This window comes from Scardinius erythrophthalmus (genome assembly GCF_964197995.2).
Source record: "Scardinius erythrophthalmus genome assembly, chromosome: 22".
In the NCBI taxonomy this organism is placed as follows: Eukaryota; Metazoa; Chordata; class Actinopteri; order Cypriniformes; family Leuciscidae; genus Scardinius; species Scardinius erythrophthalmus.
In genome coordinates this window covers 20,521,826-20,541,825 of record NC_138242.1, presented here as the reverse complement: position 1 = coordinate 20,541,825, position 20,000 = coordinate 20,521,826, and the positions used below count along the sequence as shown (strand labels likewise).

The 20,000-nt window shown below is 41.4% G+C and overlaps 1 protein-coding gene across 4 annotated transcripts in view; it reads left to right on the top strand.

Moving 5' to 3' along the window:
- The window catches only part of oxsr1b (oxidative stress responsive kinase 1b), a 58,543-nt gene that overhangs the window by 36,768 nt on the left and 1,775 nt on the right, over window positions 1-20,000 (top strand). For 2 of the 4 annotated variants that reach the window (XM_081352011.1, XM_081352012.1), the window contains exons 5-17: window positions 404-459; window positions 973-1,082; window positions 1,374-1,475; window positions 1,583-1,716; window positions 2,493-2,541; window positions 3,599-3,664; window positions 4,073-4,195; window positions 5,847-5,882; window positions 6,398-6,502; window positions 6,589-6,647; window positions 6,802-6,854; window positions 18,440-18,508; window positions 19,164-19,228. In XM_081352011.1, coding sequence (XP_081208137.1) covers window positions 404-459; window positions 973-1,082; window positions 1,374-1,475; window positions 1,583-1,716; window positions 2,493-2,541; window positions 3,599-3,664; window positions 4,073-4,195; window positions 5,847-5,882; window positions 6,398-6,502; window positions 6,589-6,647; window positions 6,802-6,854; window positions 18,440-18,508; window positions 19,164-19,228 — 1,027 coding nt within the window. Of the gene's footprint in view, window positions 1-403; window positions 460-972; window positions 1,083-1,373; window positions 1,476-1,582; window positions 1,717-2,492; window positions 2,542-3,598; window positions 3,665-4,072; window positions 4,196-4,338; window positions 4,408-5,846; window positions 5,883-6,397; window positions 6,503-6,588; window positions 6,648-6,801; window positions 6,855-7,267; window positions 7,562-18,439; window positions 18,509-19,163; window positions 19,229-20,000 lie in introns of those variants that run through there. The other 2 variants (XM_081352014.1, XM_081352013.1) reach the window with 2 other exon arrangements.

Sequence of the window (20,000 nt, the reverse complement as noted above, 5' to 3'; positions counted from 1 at the left end):
GAACCAATTATTAGTCTCCTAATTAGTCTCAGCTTTGCCAGTTAGATAGAAAACACACTGTACTTTTGCAGTGAGCGAAAAGTGCAGATTCTCGAACTCTGTGTTACACATACACACACATGACTTGATCATCAGTTCTGGAGGAGAGATGTCTGCTGGCTTTCAGCTGAGTGTTAAACACAGGGCAGAGGGACAGATATAGTGTTCATATTGTTTGCAAGGAGTTCGACACCATGACCATAGATGTTTGGATACAGAAACATCATGCACTCATATTGTTTGTACTCATTTCATTCTGGTTGAATCCCCCTTTAATAGGTCTTCATTATTATCCATTTTCATGAAACTGTTGTCTGACCAGTGCGATCCACATCTGTATTCATCTGTGTGTGTTTGTCTGCAGGGATCTTAAAGCTGGAAACATCCTGCTGGGGGAGGACGGGTCAGTGCAAATCGCAGGTGCCAACTTTCTGTTTAACACTACTGCCCATCATAGTCCAGAATATAATAATAATAAAAAAGAAACATTATTACAATTTAAATTAACTATATTTTAAAGCATGATTTATTCCTGTGATGTCAAAGCTGAATTTTCAGCATCATTACCCCAGTGTTCAGTGTCACATGATCCTTCAGAAATCATTCTTATATGCTGATTTGTTGCTCAAGAAACATTTCTCATTATTATCAACGTTGAAATAATACTTTCAATATGATTGTATACATCTGAATACTTTACTAAACTTAAATTGTATTACATTATTCATTTTTAAGTGAAATGTTTTAGTGCCCACTCTGTAAGTTTCCACACTGAATTTTATTGTAATTGTAAACACTGACAATAAAGTACTTTCTTATTAGACGTTAAGATTACTTACTCGCTTATTAGACAAAAACACGTAATTATTGGATAATATATTTATTTGTTATTTTATGAATTGATTTTGTTGTTGTTTATTTGTATTTCTTTAGATTTTGGAGTAAGTGCCTTCTTAGCCACTGGTGGTGACATGACTCGAAATAAAGTGCGGAAGACGTTTGTGGGAACGCCGTGTTGGATGGCTCCAGAGGTGATGGAGCAAGTAAGTATTTCCACCCTACAACCACATCATAAAACGAATACAGTGAAGAAGATACAGTGCGCTTCAAAGGTCCTGAGATCACATGGAAGATTCAATTAGAATAATGCAAAATGGGCGCATTTTCGCCAGTAGCCTCAGACTGTTGGACCTCACTGTATATGGAGTGAATTACACGGACAATTAAAGCTGTTACGAAGTCTAAAGACTTCAGTGTGGTGTAAAATTGCCAGTAAGTGCTGGCATATGGATGCATCTCTCGTGTTAAACAAATCTGTGACTGTTTGTGTGCAGGTGAAAGGTTACGACTTCAAAGCAGACATCTGGAGTTTTGGGATCACAGCCATCGAGCTGGCCACAGGCTCCGCTCCTTACCACAAATACCCTCCTATGAAGGTGAGGAGCAGGAGATACCGTCCCATACGAGCTCTAATGACTCTAATGAGAAACATGTTGTTTGATAGCATGTTAGGTGTTTCAGAGATCTCTGTGTGTGTTTGCAGGTGTTGATGTTGACCCTGCAGAATGATCCGCCTTGCCTTGAGACTGGAATCACGGACAAAGAGATGGTGAAGAAATACGGGAAATCCTTGAGGAAGATGCTCTCGTTGTGTTTGCAGAAGGAGCCAGAGAAAAGGTGCTGAGCAGAGCCTTGTTCTTGTGGGGTCGTGGGATACAAATACACTACCGGTCAAAAGTTTGGGCTCAGGAAGACTTTTTATATGTCTTTGAAAATTCTCTTATGCTCAGTAATACTGCGTTTATTTGATAAAATTTAAAAATAAATTAAATATATTTAGGGCCTGAGCACCGATGGTGTGAGGACCCTATTGGAATTGCTCCGTTTATTTAATATGTAATTTATTCCTGTGATCAAACCTGAATTTTCAGCATCATTACTCCAGTCTTCAGTGTCACATGATCCTTCAGAAATCATTCTAATATTTGGTGCTCAAAAAACTTTTTTTTTTCTTTATTTTCTTTATTATCATTGTTGAAAACATTTGTGCTACTTCATATTTTTGTAAAAACTTTGATAAATTTTTTTTAGGATTCTTTGATGAATAGAAAGTTTAAAAGAACAGAATTTATTTGTAATACTTTTTGTAATATCTTTACTGTCACTTTTGAACAATTGAATGCATCCTTGCTGAATGAAAGTTAATTTATTTATTTCTTTAAAAAAAATTTTTTTTTACTGACCCCACACTTTTGAACAGTACTGTATGTTTATATGCTCAATGTAATATGAAACAGATTTTATTTGGCTGATATGATTTTAAACACTTTTTAAAAGTAATTTACATGTAAAACATTTTAATTAGGAAAAAATGTTTGTGACTGTTAATGTTGATATTCCCTTATAACACTTTAAGTTACAACAAATATATTTCAATAGTGTTTGCTTTTTAGGCCAACATCATCAGAACTCTTAAAACATAAATTCTTCCAGAAAGCCAAGGTAAGAATCTTACTTTCAGGACATTGTTTTTGGTTTATTTTATTGTTCCATGTTTTTTATGCAAGTCTTAAAGGGATAGTTGTCATAATTTACTTACCCTCATGTTGTTCCACACTTGTATGACTTTTGAATGTTTTTCATACATCAACGGTTCATAGTGACCACTGTCAAGCTCCAAACAACAAAAAAGCACCAATTATTTAATATGACGCTAGAACTTTATTTTACAGTTCTGTTCCCCATGTTCATACTTACAGTAATTACAATAACTGGGTAATAACTAGGTACTAACACTGAATCTACACCTAACCGTAACCCCTGTAGTTACCTTATATTACCCAGCATTTTCTTAGGAAAGTACACGTACTGTAAAATAAAGTTTAATCCTAATGATATCTTTCACACCATATTTGAATCCCAATGCATAATAACTTAAATTTCATGTTACACAAATACATTTTAAATGATACGTTTATGGTGCTTTTTATCTTTTCATATCCTTGACGTATGAAGTGTGTAATGATCCTTCAGAAGTCTCCCAAAACCTCATTTCGGGGACATCCTCTTTTGCAAGAAAACGGCATAAAAATAAAGTAAATACAGTGTTTATTTTAATTGTAAAAATGCAGAAAGTTTTCTGTTAGGGTTATGATGTAGCATTTATAACTAGCCGCATATAAATACAACAGAAGAGTTTGCAATGTCCCGCGTGTGTGTGTCTGTGTATGAATACCTCTACACTCCCCCCATGTTAATGAATCATTATTGAGTTCAGTCCAGCATTCCTCTCATTACTGGGCCGTCATATCGGAGTCTAAAAACAGGGATAAGCATCCCAGCATCCTTTTCCAATAATGGCTGATAAACTCTCCGCCAAATGGATTTCCCTTTTTACTATTCGAATCAAGCCAGATCTCTCCTTCCAGCGTTGAGTACTCAGATGTTACCGCACATGCCCAGTAGGGGGCTGGAGTTGAATTTGAATTTCAATCTCAATTGGTGGTTGTTTGCATAATTTAGAAAAATATTTATCTTACTCTTCCATTTTGTTTGGCAGAATAATGAATTCCTGCAAGAGAAATTATTACATAGAGCACCTACAATTACAGAGAGAGCGAGAAAGGTGAGGAAAATGTTTTGTTATTATTTTGAGTGAATTAAGATGTTTTAATTTTTACCATGCTCTATTGTGACCTATGTATTTTTATTATATACTACTCATTTTTATATACAGTATTATGACGATTTAGCCAATTTTTATGTATATTTACAGCACCACAAATCAAAATCACTTCAGGGACAATAAAGAACATCCCAATCAGTTTGGAAAAAGATATTCAGAATTTCAGATAATTAAATGTATTCATTTTGATTCTTTTTTTAAAATATATAAATATAGTATAATTAAAATATTAATTACATTTTGTTTTAACTTTTAACAGATGAATAAAAAATTAAACCTAAACATATTTTGCTCTTCTATACGCATGTCTGTATAAATGTATGTATATTTGTGTGTGTATGTGTGTAGGTACGGCGAGTTCCTGGCTCCAGTGGGAGACTCCATAAAACAGAAGATGGAGAGTGGGAATGGAGCGATGATGAACTGGATGAGGAGAGCGAGGAGGGCAAAGCTGCTGTTGCTGCCTTACGGGTAACACACACACACACACACACACACACACACACACACCCACCCTCTCTCTGCACTCTTTGTTTGTCTGTGGTGTTTGTAATGGTGTTGCTGTTGTGGCACCTCTCATCCCTGGGCTCTGTGTTTTTTGTTCGCCGCTAAAGGAGCAGCAGTCGAAGTCGACAAGGCGACAAGTCCGTTTCTCTCAGCCTCTTGAGCTGCCCCCACCCAGGGTTGTTCAGTTTTCCCACTGATACAGATGGCTCACCTTAACAAGGAAGCACACTCAGTCAAACACAGCATTTGGACGTGTAGGAAGTGCCAGATAAAGAGGAATTGAATTTGTTCGGAGAGCATAATATACAGTATCTGCTGATATTCTTGTTATCCAGCTTTAAAGACTAAGACAATAAAGATACTAGAGTTCTGGTTGGTTAAGGATGACCGTTGCACCTTCACCTGTCTGTGATAATCTGTTTATCTATGCAAGAAAGAATCATGTACAGTATAAAAGCATTTAGATGGCTTATTGTGATAACTTTTGTTCCGTATCCCCTGCTCATGATGAACCCATATGTGCCTTTTGAGATCACAAAAATACTGAAATATCTACTTAAGCTTGACCACTCACTCTAATCTCAATTACTAAACTTGTGTAAAGCAAAAAAAGTGTAACCAATTCTTGCTAGAAAAAAGCAGAGACTGACTGAATAGTGATGTGTGCTTCCTGGACGCCATCTGTATTGTGTTTTTATTTACAACTTTGAAATACTGACCAAATCAATGACCTTTGATAACCAACCAAATTCTGTTTAACAGCCTCGTAATGAGACTTCTGCTGATTGAGGCACTAACATGAATTATGGCCACTTCTGGTCACTAAATGATTTTTGGATTCCAGTTTGGTCACTAGTTATATGGCCAAATACCTTAGATATCATGTCATATCATTATGTACACTACCGTTCAAAAGTTTAGGGTTCGTAAAAACATTTTTATTAGTTAAGTTTCTTAAGTTCCCTAAGGCTGCATTTATTTGATCAAAAAAAAAAAAAAAAATTTTTAATGCAGTAAAAATAGTAAGATTATGTTTTGTTTTTATATTTTAAAATGTAATTTATTCCTGTCATTGCAACGCTGAAGTTTCAGCAGATTTTTTTTTTAAATAAATGTCTTTTCTGACATTTTTGATTAATTGAATGCATTATAGCTTAATAATTTTTTTAATTTATTTAAAATAAATAAATAAATACTGACCTAAACGTTTAAACGGCAGTGTAAGTCTGAATACTACTTTAGGTGGAAGTGTTTAAGTGTGGTTTTGTTTTTTTTGGTGGTGGGCGGAGAATACTTTGGATGTAGTGCATACTGTTGAATAGAATATTTTCTAAGCAGATATTGTGGATATAAACTGTAATTTGGTTGCATATCTCAAAACAATCCCCAATAGTCCTTGAATTCTTGAAGGATATTATACAAAAGCTATGAAATGTGTATTTAGAATCATAGCAAATGTATAAACTGAAATGCTCATGAAGGGCCTTAACTCCCTGCTTCATTCCTTACTACAGTGTGTTAAATCCAACGCTGAATTACAGTAACCCAAACAATTATATATTATTACAGGAGACTTTGACCTTTGACTTTTGCCCATTCTATCTATCTCACACAGTCACCAAGAGTAAGAGAAGGACTCCAGAATATAGAGGTATGTGAACCATTACTACCATACTAATTTACCATTCTTACGATTCCTGCTGTATGTACTATAATGCATAATTGTCATATAATGCATTTTTTTGCATGAATTAAATATTTAAATGGTCTACTGTATCTGGCAAAGTATTGCAGACTACTGTATCCTGCAATGCATTCTGTAAAAAGTAATTAAACATCTGAATTGATTTGGCTGTATTTGTATTACAATATTAAGGATTTAAACTACAATTATTCTTAAATAAAACTGGCTTAAAATGGGCAAAATAGCCTTTTTTTCACAAGCTACAACTTGACGCCACTCACATTCAGTGTATACAATATTCTTTTAAGAATAGTGTACACTGCACAGCATCCACTAAATAGTAAATTGGTATTCCATTCCAGACATTTCATTTAATGTTGGTATTATTTCAATGTATTATATTTTATAATAACCAGAGTTTGGATTTTTGTGTATATACGCAATTACTAAATGTGTGTGTGGGTCTATGCATGCATTTGCAGATATTCCAGCCTTTCAGCAGTCACCTCCAGCCTGAAATACCTCAAGCTGCTGGCCAGGGCCCGGCCAACACTCAACACACAACAACCCCTTCACAGCCTGCACAGGTACAGTAGCTGTTGTATCATCAAGCATTTCAACATTCAGTTATTAGGCCACCTCAGTTTTTAAATGAAGCTGTCTCTATCTGTAGGCCCCAGTTCCTGGAGGCGATGCCCCCCAGTCCCCCATCAGTTTAGTATTAAGGTTAAGGTAAGTTGTGTTTGCTGTTCTTATGTTTGGAGTCATAAGGTTCTATTAACGTTAAAGGTTCTCCATAGAATCATCAATGCCAATAAAGAACCTGTATTATTGAAAGTGTAAACAGAAGCAGTAGATGACTTATATTTCTCCTCCTGTCCTACAGAAACTTGAAAAAGGAACTGAATGACATCCGATTTGAGTTCATGCCTGGCAGAGGTAAAGACACATGGCTAGTAGTCTTGAATAAATCCACATAATACACTCTTAAATGGATATTCCACCCTAAAATGAAAATCAGGGTTCTCTTACGAGAGTCCTCTCGTACTGCGTTTTATCAAAACGCTACGGGAAAAGTCTCTTTTCACGAAACACTGAAGCAAAAAATTATCCTTTAATTTTCATATATGTAAAACGCGTTGCGGCAGCAGCAGACAGCTATGGCGAGACGGCTTGCTCGCTCATTGGCTGCTCTGCGGCAACTGCTTAAGCCAATGGAGCGAGGCCTGGGATGACATCAGGCCAATGAGGGCGCTTCGCGCCCTCCTCGCCACTTCCCGCCGAAACGGGCGTGGCTTACCTCTATAAAAGGAGCTCGAGAAGGCTGACTCACTTGATTTTAATCTCTTCAGCGAAGCGCACGCATCGCTGGATCACGGAAGCAGCGTCGTTGAGGCAAGCACATCAGCGGGACGAGCCCTCGAAGCCGCTGGCCAACGCCGCCTTCTACAGCCGTACCTGCTGCGCTTTCCGACGCCTATATCCTTTCATATTATTGCTTTTCTGTGTGTGTGTGTGTGTGTGTGTTCTTCGCAACACTCACCCCTAAGAGAGCTGCGTCTTTTTCAAGATGCCTTCCTGCGGCTCGTGCCGAGCCCCACTCACCGAGGGAGACAAGCACGTCATCTGTGTTTCCTGCCTGGGTGAGGACCATGCAGCGCTCGCGCTCGCTGACGGCGGATGCCCTCACTGCGAGCTTTTGCCGATGGTGACTCTGAGGACTCGCCTGGCATCCTTTTCCAAGCCTGCATTCACCGCCGCGATGCCGCGCCGTAAAAAGCGCCGCTCGCAGCGGGTCCCGGAACCCGCTCCAGCCCGACCCAGCTCGCCGGTTCGCCCGCCAGCTTCACCGGCCTCTCTCGAATCACTTCCTGATGCTCAGCGCCCGCAGTCTGCCGCCGCTTCATCAGAGGAAGTCGGTTCAGAGGCCGCGTCGGGGGAGAAGGATTCCTGCTCTCTGCTAGCTTCAGGCAGCGAGGATTGGGCGAGCTTTGAGGATCTCGCGCCCCCTGCCCGCAAGCCCTCAACGAGAGCCAACATTGAGACGGAGCTCATGCGGGTACTCGCACTGGCCGCGGCGAGCCTCGGCCTCGAGTGGTCTGCACCGGAGCCCCCCTCTCGAACCCGGCTGGATGGTAGTTTCCTCCCTGGTGAGCGCACTTCTCCGGAATCTAAGCCCGCTCCTTTTCTTCCTGAGTTACACGAAGAAGTTGCGAAGGCTTGGAACGCGCCCTACTCTGCGCGGACGCGCTCATCTGTGTCACCCGCGTTTTCCTCTCTGGATAATGCCAGTGACCGAGGCTACCTCTCTCTTCCGCCGGTGGAACAGGCGATAGCGACCCACCTTTGCCCGCCCTCTGCTGGACGGCGGACTAAACCGGTGTTGCCTTCCAAAGCCTGCCGCATGACGTCGACGCTGCTCGCGCGAATCTTCTCCGCCGCTGGGCAGGCCGCGTCATCGCTACACACCATGGCTACGCTGCAGATTTACCAGGGTGATCTCCTCCGTAAGCTGGACGAGATGGGACCTGACGCTATCTGCATCGCGGATCTAAGGAGCGCTTCAGATCTCACGCTCCGAGCTACTAAAGCCGCCGCACAAGCCATGGGACGGTGTATGGCTTCCGCCACTGTCGCTGAGAGGCACTTATGGCTGACGCTCACGGAGATGGCCGATTCCGAGCGCACTGCGTTTCTCGATGCCCCGCTGTCTTCCACCGGCCTTTTTGGTTCTTCTCTCTCCGAGTTCGTGGAGAGATTTACCGAGGCCCAGAAAGCGTCTCAAGCCTTCAAGCACTTCCTACCGAAGCGCTCCGGTTCTGCAGCGGTTCGTGACAAACGGACCCCGCGGAGCTCTCAGCCTCAGCCCCCGCCTTCGGCCGCCTCTTCGCAGCAGCCACAACAGCGCAGCTCGAGGCCCCGCTCTCGGTCCAGCGCCCGGCGCCCCTCTTCGCGCGGGCCGCGATCGAGGGTTGTGGTAAAACCAGAAGTGCCGAAGAAGTCCTAGCAAGCCTGGGAAAGCGCAGGTGTGTGAGTCCCGTTGCGGCCGGCCTCCCACCCAAGCGCCCCGCTGTTTCAGTCCCAAGGTTTGCGACTGTTCCAGTGTTTTCTGCAGAGAGCAAGCCTGCACTGCCGCCCGCTTGCCTGCACGCAAAAGCCGTTCTCACGGCTACCCAGATAAATCTCGAAAAGAGTGTGTTTTCTGGTGTCCCGGCCACGGCCGATGGTGCTATAAATGTAGTCTCGATGCCCACTCCTCAGTGCCCATCACTACACATAAGCACAGCCCTACACGTAGGGCCCGCGCACATAAAATCGACTCAGGTCGGTTGCGCTTCCAGCATAGTGAGAGTGCCCACTTCCCAGTGCCCACGAACACTATGTCTAACACATCACAGGCTCTCTGTAAAAACGAGAACTGTGAGCACGCGCTCTGCTCAGGCAGACGCCGCGCCCAAAGCAGTAAATGTGCCCGCTCCCAGCCCACATCTACTCGCTCACATGGGTCCTATGAGACTTTCTCAGTCCTCCCTCACTCAGCCAAGCACTGTAGTAAGGTCGAGGACGAGCGTCTCGCCCGCTGTATTAAGCGCGCGCCCCGCCTCAAATGCCACAGGCATAACGCCTATGTTTGTATCCCCCGAAGCACCTCTGTCGCACGGCGATCAGAGCGCGCTCCGTATCCAGCCCCTAGCCAGCCATGCAGAAGCATGGGCAGCGCTCCCAGGGGTTTCGGACTGGGTGCTAGGCATTATAAAGAGAGGCTTCTCGCTACAGTTTTGTCGACGCCCTCCCCGCTTCATAGCGCGCGTCGAAACTACGGTCTCGTTGGAAGTAGCTCACCTACTTCGAGCCGAAATATCAAAACTGATAAGCAAAGGGGCGATAGAGCGCGTTCCCCCAGCTCTAAGCGAAGGAGGGCTATACAGCAGATACTTTGTAGTCCCCAAAAAGGACGGCGGTATCAGACCCATACTGGATCTAAGACGGTTGAACAGAGTATTGGTGAAACGCAGTTTCAAAATGCTCACAACCAGCAAAATTCTCGCGCATGTTCGCCGAGAAGACTGGTTCATGTCAATAGATCTGAAGGACGCGTATTTTCAAATACAAATAGCGTCACACCACAGGCGATACTTGAGATTCGCCTTCGAGGGTCAGACATACCAGTATACAGTCCTGCCATTCGGCTTGTCCCTAGCACCCCGTACATTTACGAAATGCATGGACGCAGCGCTCGCTCCTCTCAGACTCAGAGGCATGCGAGTGCTGAACTATTTGGACGACTGGTTGATCCTAGCTCAATCACGATCACAGCTCGTGGAGCACAGAACCATTTTACTCGATCACCTCGAGAATCTTGGTATCACAGTCAACTGGACAAAGAGTTCATTGAACCCCAGTCAATCGATTTTGTTCCTGGGCGTCGTTCTGGACTCACAGTCTATGACAGCGCGGCTGTCACCACAGCGCGTGTTGATCATTCAGCGCGCGGCGAGGTCTTTCCGCCGCGGCGCTGTCACCCCGCTCAGGAAGTTTCAAAAGATGCTGGGTCTCATGGCTTCAGCATCGTCAGTTCTCCGGCTGGGCTTGCTCCGCATGCGCCCGCTGCAGTTCTGGTTGAAAACGCGGGTACCGCGCGGAGCGTGGGCGTCCGGTCGATTACGCCTCAAGGTCGATCAGAGCTGTGTTTCAGCCCTGGTGCCTTGGACGGCGGACGACTGGTACCAATCAGGTGTAAGCCTGGGGACTTCCTCGAGAGTGAGGATGGTGTCGACAGACGCATCCACCTCGGGATGGGGAGCTCTGCTCGAGGGCAGACCGTTCTTCGGCCTGTGGTCGGAACGAGAAAAGCTCCTACACATAAACTGCCTAGAAATGCTGGCAGTGCACAACGCGATGACGCGTTTTTGTCCCCGCATCAAGGACGAACACGTCATAGTCCGTTCGGACAACATGGCTGTGGTGTCCTACATAAATCGCCAGGGCGGTCTGAAATCCATATCCCTGTACAGGCTGGCGAAACGCCTCCTACTATGGGCTCAGCACAACTTACGCTCGCTGAGAGCAGTGCATGTACCTGGGCTTCAGAATGTGGGCCCAGACAGACTGTCCAGGAACAATGTTCCCCCGGGCGAATGGTCTCTACACCCACAAACAGTCCGGCTGTTGTGGGAGAGATTCGGCAGAGCGGAGGTGGACCTTTTCGCGTCCCGCGAAAACGCGCACTGCCCCGCGTTCTTTTCAAAGACCGACAGCGCGCTGTCCCGGAGGTGGCCGCGCTGCCCGTTATACGCTTTTCCCCCCGTCTCCCTCCTGCCACAGGTGCTGGAACGGGTCAGGGAAACGAAATGCCCAGTCCTGCTTGTAGCTCCGTTCTGGGAGAACCAAACATGGTTCCCAGTTCTGATGCAGTTGGCAGATATCGCTCCATGGCCGCTGCCGTTGAGGAGAGATCTCCTCTCGCAGGCCGGGGGCTCGATTTGGCACCCACACCCGGAACTGTGGTCCCTTCATGTGTGGGTGCTCAACGGATACCCGTTGGTCTCACAGAGGGAGTCGTGAATACCATCACTCAGGCTAGAGCACCGTCGACACGGCGGCTTTATGCTTCGAAGTGGTCGGTTTTCTCCGGCTGGTGTGCAGCTCGGAGCATTTCACCCCTCGAATGTGAGGTAACGGAGGTTCTCTCCTTCCTACAAGAGCTGTTGGATAAGGGCAGATCCCCTTCCACGCTCAAAGTGTATGTGGCGGCTATTTCAGCGTTCTTTGGTTCAACGCTGGGTCAGTCGCTGGGAAGGAATGATTTAGTCATCCGCTTCCTCAGGGGAGCTAGGAGACTGAATCCACCCAGACCTCCTTCAGTTCCTTTGTGGGACCTTTCTACGGTCCTAGCGGCCATGAAAGGTGCCTCTTTCGAGCCTATCCAGTCTATTAGCCTCAAACATTTGTCTTTCAAAACAGTGTTTTTGATGGCTCTCGCTTCAGTGAAGCGCATAGGCGACCTGCACGCGCTCTCTGTGAGCCCGGCGTGCTTGGAGTTTGGTCCTAATGACTCTAAAGTCATACTCAAACCTAAGCATGGCTATGTGCCGAAATCCCTCAACACGCCTTTTCGGGCTCAGGTTATATCCCTGGCTGCCCTGCCGGCATCGAGTGAGGAAGGGGACTCGAGTTTTCTTTGCCCTGTTAGGGCTTTAAGAGCTTATATGTCCCGCTCTGCTGTCTTCAGACAGACAGAGCAACTCTTTGTCTCGTTCAGCGGACGTTCCAAAGGAATGGCTGTTTCGAAACAAAGTCTATCCAGATGGATAGTTGACGCCATAGCGCTGGCTTATACTGCCAAGGGCATTCCATGCCCTCTGGGAGTCAGAGCGCACTCTACGAGAAGCGTTGCTTCTTCGTGGGCTTGGTCCAGCGGGATTTCCCTACAGGATATATGTACGGCGGCAGGTTGGGCCTCGCCGTCTACATTTATCAGGTTTTATAACCTAGAGGTTCCCGCCTTGCAGGCTAAGCTTTTGTCGGTGTAATCTGTTCAGCCGTCTAATCAGACCGCTGAAACTCATGCGCTATGCGCTACCGACTATCTTGGGCAGAACTGTGTAAGACCTACATTTTCCACATTAGTTCAGGTTCCCTACCCTGTCTATGTGATGATTTTACTTGCGTCTGTGGACATGTCTTTCTACGACGCTAAAATATAGGGATTTAAGGCTCTCACCCTTATTCCCTGACTCTGTGTGAGTCAATCTGGTGATTATGCACTGTATGCCTGAAAAAGCTTCCGGTGATCAGTGTTTTTATCCCAGCACGCACGGCGTTTTGCAAGGGGTTCCCGTAGCGTTTTGATAAAACGCAGTACGAGAGGACTCTCGTAAGAGAACGTACTCGGTTACTAACGTAACCTCGGTTCTCTCTAGAAGAGGGAACGAGTACTGCGTTCTCTGCCGTGCGTACGGTTCACTCTGGTTCGCTTCGGCGATCAAAATCAAGTGAGTCAGCCTTCTCGAGCTCCTTTTATAGAGGTAAGCCACGCCCGTTTCGGCGGGAAGTGGCGAGGAGGGCGCGAAGCGCCCTCATTGGCCTGATGTCATCCCAGGCCTCGCTCGATTGGCTTAAGCAGTTGCCGCAGAGCAGCCAATGAGCGAGCAAGCCGTCTCGCCATAGCTGTCTGCTGCTGCCGCAACGCGTTTTACATATATGAAAATTAAAGGATAATTTTTTGCTTCAGTGTTTCGTGAAAAGAGACTTTTCCCGTAGCGTTTTGATAAAACGCAGTACTCGTTCCCTCTTCTAGAGAGAACCGAGGTTACGTTAGTAACCGAGTACGTTTCCGCGGGGTCTTAAAAAAAGTCTTAAAAAGTCTAAAATTCTGAACTTTAAATTTAAGGCCTTAAAAAGTCTTAAAAACGGCCAGATTTTCATCCTAGGTCTTCAATTTCATTTAGTCAGGTCGTAAAAAGTGTTTACCCTCGTTCATTTTCAGAAACGCTGGCCGCAGAAAGTTATTACAAAGTGGCAAAAAAGTATCGAGTGGTAGCCTACAAAGCGGAGCGCTAGATCAGGGGTCTCCAACACGTCGCTCGCGTGCTACCAATAGCTCGTGGCTTGATATGAGCTAGCTCGCCAGAGGCCGTTCACATATCGCGTCTTTTGCGCGCTCAAGTTTGTTCAAATGTAGGCGCGCGGCAAGCGCGCTCACGCCGGTTTCACACTGCACGCGATAGCAGAGCGTAAGCAGCGCAGGAGCAGTGCATATGGTGAGCAGGAGCAGGACACGCGCGTTTTGCTTTCACACTGGCAGCGTTTGTCACGCGCGCCTGAACTGCGGGTTTTGTACAGACAGACTCTATAATGGATAAGTTGGCATTGCTTTATTTCGTTTTCAAATACATTTAAGAGAAAAGACTTGTCAAGAAGCTTATTTTATTAATCATTTAATTAGATAACTTTTGGTTCATCTTTGTTTTTATTGTTCGGGCAACAAGTTTATTTTTGGACATTTATTTTATTTTTAAATTGCTGTTGATCATTTGATTGACTGTGTAAAACACAATAGATATCATCAATGCACTTTTTGGATAACACTGCGGTGTATTTTGCCCATGATCAATGCATTGTCACTTTAATTCAGCGTAAGCGGCGCGTTAAAAATAGACTGGGCGCCGAAACCAGGGCCGGAGTGGGGCCACTTTTCAGCCCTGGAGTTCATGCCCAAGACCGGCCCACTTTTTCCACGGTGGAATTCCAAATTAGCACTTTTTCCAATTTGGATAAATGAAGCAACAGTTCAGTTGTTACTATTGTGTAGTTGGTATTAATACCATAGTTCAACAAATAATGTAAAGGTTAAATAATAATTCACTTAGACTTTATAAGAAGCAATTGCGATTTTATATCACACAATTCAGACTATATCTCGCAATTCTGTATTTCTGACTTTAAAAAGAAGCAATTGCAACTTTATTTCACGCAGTTCTGACTTTATATCTTGCAATTTCTGACTATAAGAAGCAATCGACTTTAATTCACACAATGCTGACTTTATAACACGCAATTGCGACTTTATATCTCACAATTTTGACCATCTCGCAATGCTGACTTTATAACACGCAATTGCAACTTTATTTCAGGCAATTCTGACAGTTATATCTCGCAATTCTGACTTTATAAAACGCAATTGAGACTTAATATCACGCAATTCTGACCATCTCGCAATGCTGACTTTATAACACGCAATTGCAACTTTATTTCAGGCAATTCTGACTTTATAACACGCAATTGAGACTTTATTTCACGCAATTCTGATGTATTCCGAAATGTAAACTCGCAAGTGTGAGATAAAAAGTCGCAATTATCTTTTAAAACGTTTTATTCTGTGACGCAAACAAGCTTCCATATCTCCTGGCCTCTTCCTCCCAGCCATCCTCCCTGACGCGTACCGTTATGTGCCTCATTCCTGAGCGAGTAATTGTAAGTTTTGAGGACAGAGAACTATATTTTGCAAGCACATTACATTATATTTTGAATTAACAATCGCAAAAAAAAAAATGTGTTTGAGCAAAGAAAAAACGATTCCGTGCTCAATAAATGCTTGTTTGCTATTAGCCATATTAACGTGCAATAATAACCCCTCTCACGCAGTTTACTCAGGTGCTCTCTCACAAACTTATTCTCTGCGCTCCTGTCAAGTCCCTCTCTCTCTCTCTCAACCTCTTAATTCTGTGCGTGCTCAACTCTTGACACACACGCTCGCTCAACTCGACACACACGCGCGCTCAATCTTGACACACACACTCGCTCAACTCGACACACGCGCGCTTAACTCGCAACAGCGTTACAAGTGTGCCACAAAATCAACCAATCGGAAAATTAAAGGTCAATTGTGATTGGCTGTTGGTCTCCAATCAAATCGCTAGTAGAACCAAAGCACGTCTTGTAGAACTATCCATAGATATCCATATCCATACATCCTTATATAATCCTTTATTATATGATATCTATGGAACTATCAGCATCCCGGAAGCTTACTGAAAAAAAAATCGAAAAAAATAACTGACTACAGCTAGACTAATGGATTAAAACACATTTTGGTAAGTTTTTTTTTTTATTATTATTAAATTAAAAGTGCCTTGTTAGTTGTATTATAAATTATAATACACAAAAATAATAATTAAAATAATTATTATAATGGTGGTTTTCTTTAGATCACAGACATTACAGATATTAGCCTAATAGTTGGAGGGCACATTTTGTTTAATTGTTCAGAATATGTCAGTTTTAAGAGTGAGGTCATTGTGTGCGGTGATTGACAGCTATATGTGACAGAGGAATATTATGACACTCCTCCAGAGATTCAGCTTATAATTTATAATGCTGTTTTGTTGTTTAACTTACAATATTATATCTCCTATTGTGACTAAAGTGGTGTGACATTTAGGTGTTGCTGTTCTGATGACATTCTGTGCTAGCATTAGAATGCTTGAAAAGGATAAGTCAAACTAGTCACAATAGGAGATATAATATTGTAAGTTAAACAACACAACAGCATTATAATAGGCCTACACAAAACTAACAAGGCACTTTTAAGTTAATAATAATTAAAAAAATACTTACCAAAATGTGTTTTATTCCATTAGTCTCGCTGTAGTCAGTTATTTTTTTCGATTTTTTTTTTTTTTCATTTTTTTTTCAGTAAGCTTCCTGGATTGCTGTAGTTCCATAGATATCATATAATAAAGGATTATATATAGATATATGGATATATGGATGGCGCACAGAATTAAGAGGTTGAGAGAGAGAGAGAGAGAGGGACTTGACAGGAGCGCAGAGAATAAGTTTGTGAGAGAGCACCTGAGTAAACTGCGTGAGAGGGGTTATTATTGCACGTTAATATGGATAATAGCAAACAAGCATTTATTGAGCACAGAATCGTTTTTTCTTTGCTCAAACACATTTTTTTGCGATTGTTAATTTCTGTTCAAAATATAATGTAATGTGCTTGCAAAATATAGTTCTCTGTGCTCAAAACTTACAATTACTCGCTCAGGAATGAGGCACACATATAACGCCATAGGCCAGGCGCGGTAGGCGCCGGCGATGCCGCGGGCCCGCGGCCGCTGTAGCCTACCTAAAACGTTTTGGAAAAGACTGGCTGTGGACCCAACCAACTCTATAGTAGGGGAGGGGAGAACTCCCTCACATGGTACAACCCATGCAGAGGCTGCGCGCTGCAGTGTCAGAAGGCGGAACGTGTAATGTTACTAACGTGACATTGAAATGTGAAACAAAAAACAAAAAAAACAACAAAAAAAAATCCTCGACCGGCCCAAAAGTGAAGCGGCCCACCGGGAATTCTCCCGATTCTCCCGATTACCCAATCCGGGCCTGGCCGAAACTATCGCTGCACTGCTGTTCCTGCTCTGCTCCTGCTACGCGCTGCCGCGCCGCTTCTGCGTGCGATGTGAATGCACTCATTGAATAACATGGACGCCGAAAAAAATACGCGCTGCTCACGCGCCGCTGACGCTTGCGGTGTGAAACCGGCGTCATAATTGAAGCGACGCGCTAATTTTTTTACCAGACGCAACGAGATGGAAAAAAAATCTAAACTTTTCAAAATGCCGCAAACGCACCGCAGGTCATGTGACAGGAACCAACCAATCACCACTTTCCATAACTACATTGAAAGCTCTGTCAACATGAAGGATGGGGGTGCACCCAAACACTACTAATAAATATAAGCTAATGTATAAATGTCAATAATTTATCTTTTTTGACTCATTCTTTTTATAAAAAAAATATTTAAAGGCTGAAATATGAGGTTTATCTTTGTATAAAACCTTTTTTGTCAAAACTTTATTTGAACTTGTACATGTTAGTAGATAACATGTTGCAAGACACTCTTTTAAAATCTGGCCATCATTTTTAATGGTATTTTAATGTTCACGTAAACAAAAAGTGCTTATTGATGCTAATCAATTTGTTATTTGCTGTTTTTCGACATAAAACTTGTTGAATTGACTTCATTCTGTAGTATTAGTACTTTTTGAACAGGATTCTGTGATAACCGTGATAATTTTGGTCACTTTAATCATCTCATCATTTCCTCTCTAGTTATGATCAACTATGATCAACTAAAATCAACAATAATTGTGTTTTTACAGTATAATATGCAAAAGTACAATTTTCTATATAAAAAAAAAAATCTACCTCTCCCTCTCTCTCACACATACACACATCAGATAATCCTAGATAGATAGATAGATAGATAGATAGATAGATAGATAGATAGATAGATAGATAGATAGATAGATAGATAGATAGATAGATAGATAGATAGATAGATAGATAGATAGATAGATAGATAGATTGAGATGAGTCCCTCAAAGTTGACACTTCAAAAACCACACAAAACTTCACATTTTTAGATGGAGTATTCCTTTAAGATGTATTCCCAAACTGTCAGATTTTTTTCACAACTCTTTTAAAAAAAAACACTGAATGTTATGGTTGACAGTTGTCACATTTGTCAAGGGCGGTGAACATCTCAATCATTCCGATTTACGACACACTTGGGCAGTTCTTTTGTCCAATGTTTTTTGCCTGTAAAAATCAATTTAACACCCTTTTAGAATCAGTTCCTGTTTATCTCAGTGTTTTGCCCTCCAGCAGAAAGGCCCAAGAAAAACATGAGCATCATTTTTCTACCCCATCAGATGTCAAAGCATCTGCGTTTTGTCAGAGTCACGTTTGGAATTTTCCCAAAATAAAACATTTAGTGACATGCGCATAGTTGGCCTATGTGAGAATGTTCTTCTGCCTGAACACGTCTTCATTCTGCTGTCTGTATTGACTACAGTGTGTAAGCATGATGTGTGCAGTTAAGTTGTCAGAAGATCTACAACCTTGTCAGTTCAAATATCCAGGATGTTGCAATTTGCCATGCTCAAAGTTTGTTGCTCTAAACGAATGATTTTTAAGTGGAATAAATGCATCACATACATGTTCTCTGTTTGTAGACACAGCAGATGGGGTTTCTCAGGAACTGGTATCGGCTGGCTTGGTAGATGGGCGAGATTTAGTTATAGGTAAGGTATTTTAATAAAAAAAAAAATTTATAATTTTTTTCCAGTTTTTAAAATAAATAATTTCTATATATATATATATATATATATATATATATATATATATATATATATATATATATATATATTTATATATATTTATATATTTATTTATTTATTTATTTATTTATTTATTTATTTACTTATTTACTTATTTACTTATTTATTTATTTATTTATTTATTTATTTATTTACTTATTTATTTACTTATTTATTTACTTACTTACTTATTTATTTACTTATTTATTTATTTACTTACTTATTTATTTACTTACTTATTTATTTATTTATTTATTTATTTACTTATTTATTTATTTATTTATTTATTTATTTACTTACTTACTTAAACTATAGTTATAATAATCATATAAAATTCACTCTAATTGTTATGCTTATAATATAATATAGTTTTTAATTAAAAAATACTTTATTAGAATTCCCCCAAAAAATTCTTAACTATAACTTGTACAGATTTTTACTGAAATCAGCATCTGTTTAAACTGCTTAAAAAATGGCGATGTTATGTGTGAAGAAAATAAATTGCAATTTCAAATCATTTAAAAAGGTCAAATAAAACTTCATGGTTTTAGTCCTAAACTTCTGTTTTGTGTCATTCCAGTGGCTGCTAATTTGCAGAAGATAGTTGAAGAGCCTCATTCCAATAAAAATGTCACATTTAAACTGGTAAGTGACTGTTCAGTTAAACCCACTGTGTGTAAAGGCCCGTTCACTTCAAGGACAATAACTATAACAATAAAGATATAGTTATAAAAATCATTCTAAATATAAAAGAATAACAGATTTATAACAGAGATAACAGAGATTAACGATTAAAACCTTCCCATACACAAAAGAAATATATTTGAAATATATTTTCAGAATATATTTTGAAATATATTTTTGGAATATATGCAAATAGCCTATTTGAAATTGGCCCAATAAATATATTTTAGTTAAATATATGTAAATATATTTTTTATTTTTTTGAAAATATATTTTAGTTAAATATGTAAATATATTTATGTGTCAATATATTTACTAACAACATATATGTTCATATATGTTTTAACTTTTGCAAATTGTTTCATTTGAAATATATTTAGAAATTTAAAAAGTTAACATTTTCACAAACAAACAACACATTTTCAATTTATTTTTTACATTTGTATTTATTTCATTTTAAATCTGAGTTCAGCTAAGGTAGAGGAATTACTATGATCAAAATACATTTTTGGCCCTTCTTTAGCAAGCTAAACATTTTATGACCATTTATTACATGGCTTGGTTGAATTCCAATGTAGAATGCGGTCTGTTATATGAAGTATAACAGACCGTTGCCATGAAAAACAGAGCGTTGCTATGGACGTGGAACGGACTATTTTCTTTAGCGGAAGCAATACAGTCATTTTTAAATCAATAAACTCCTTTTTAAATAAATATTTTGTGTCAAATTATT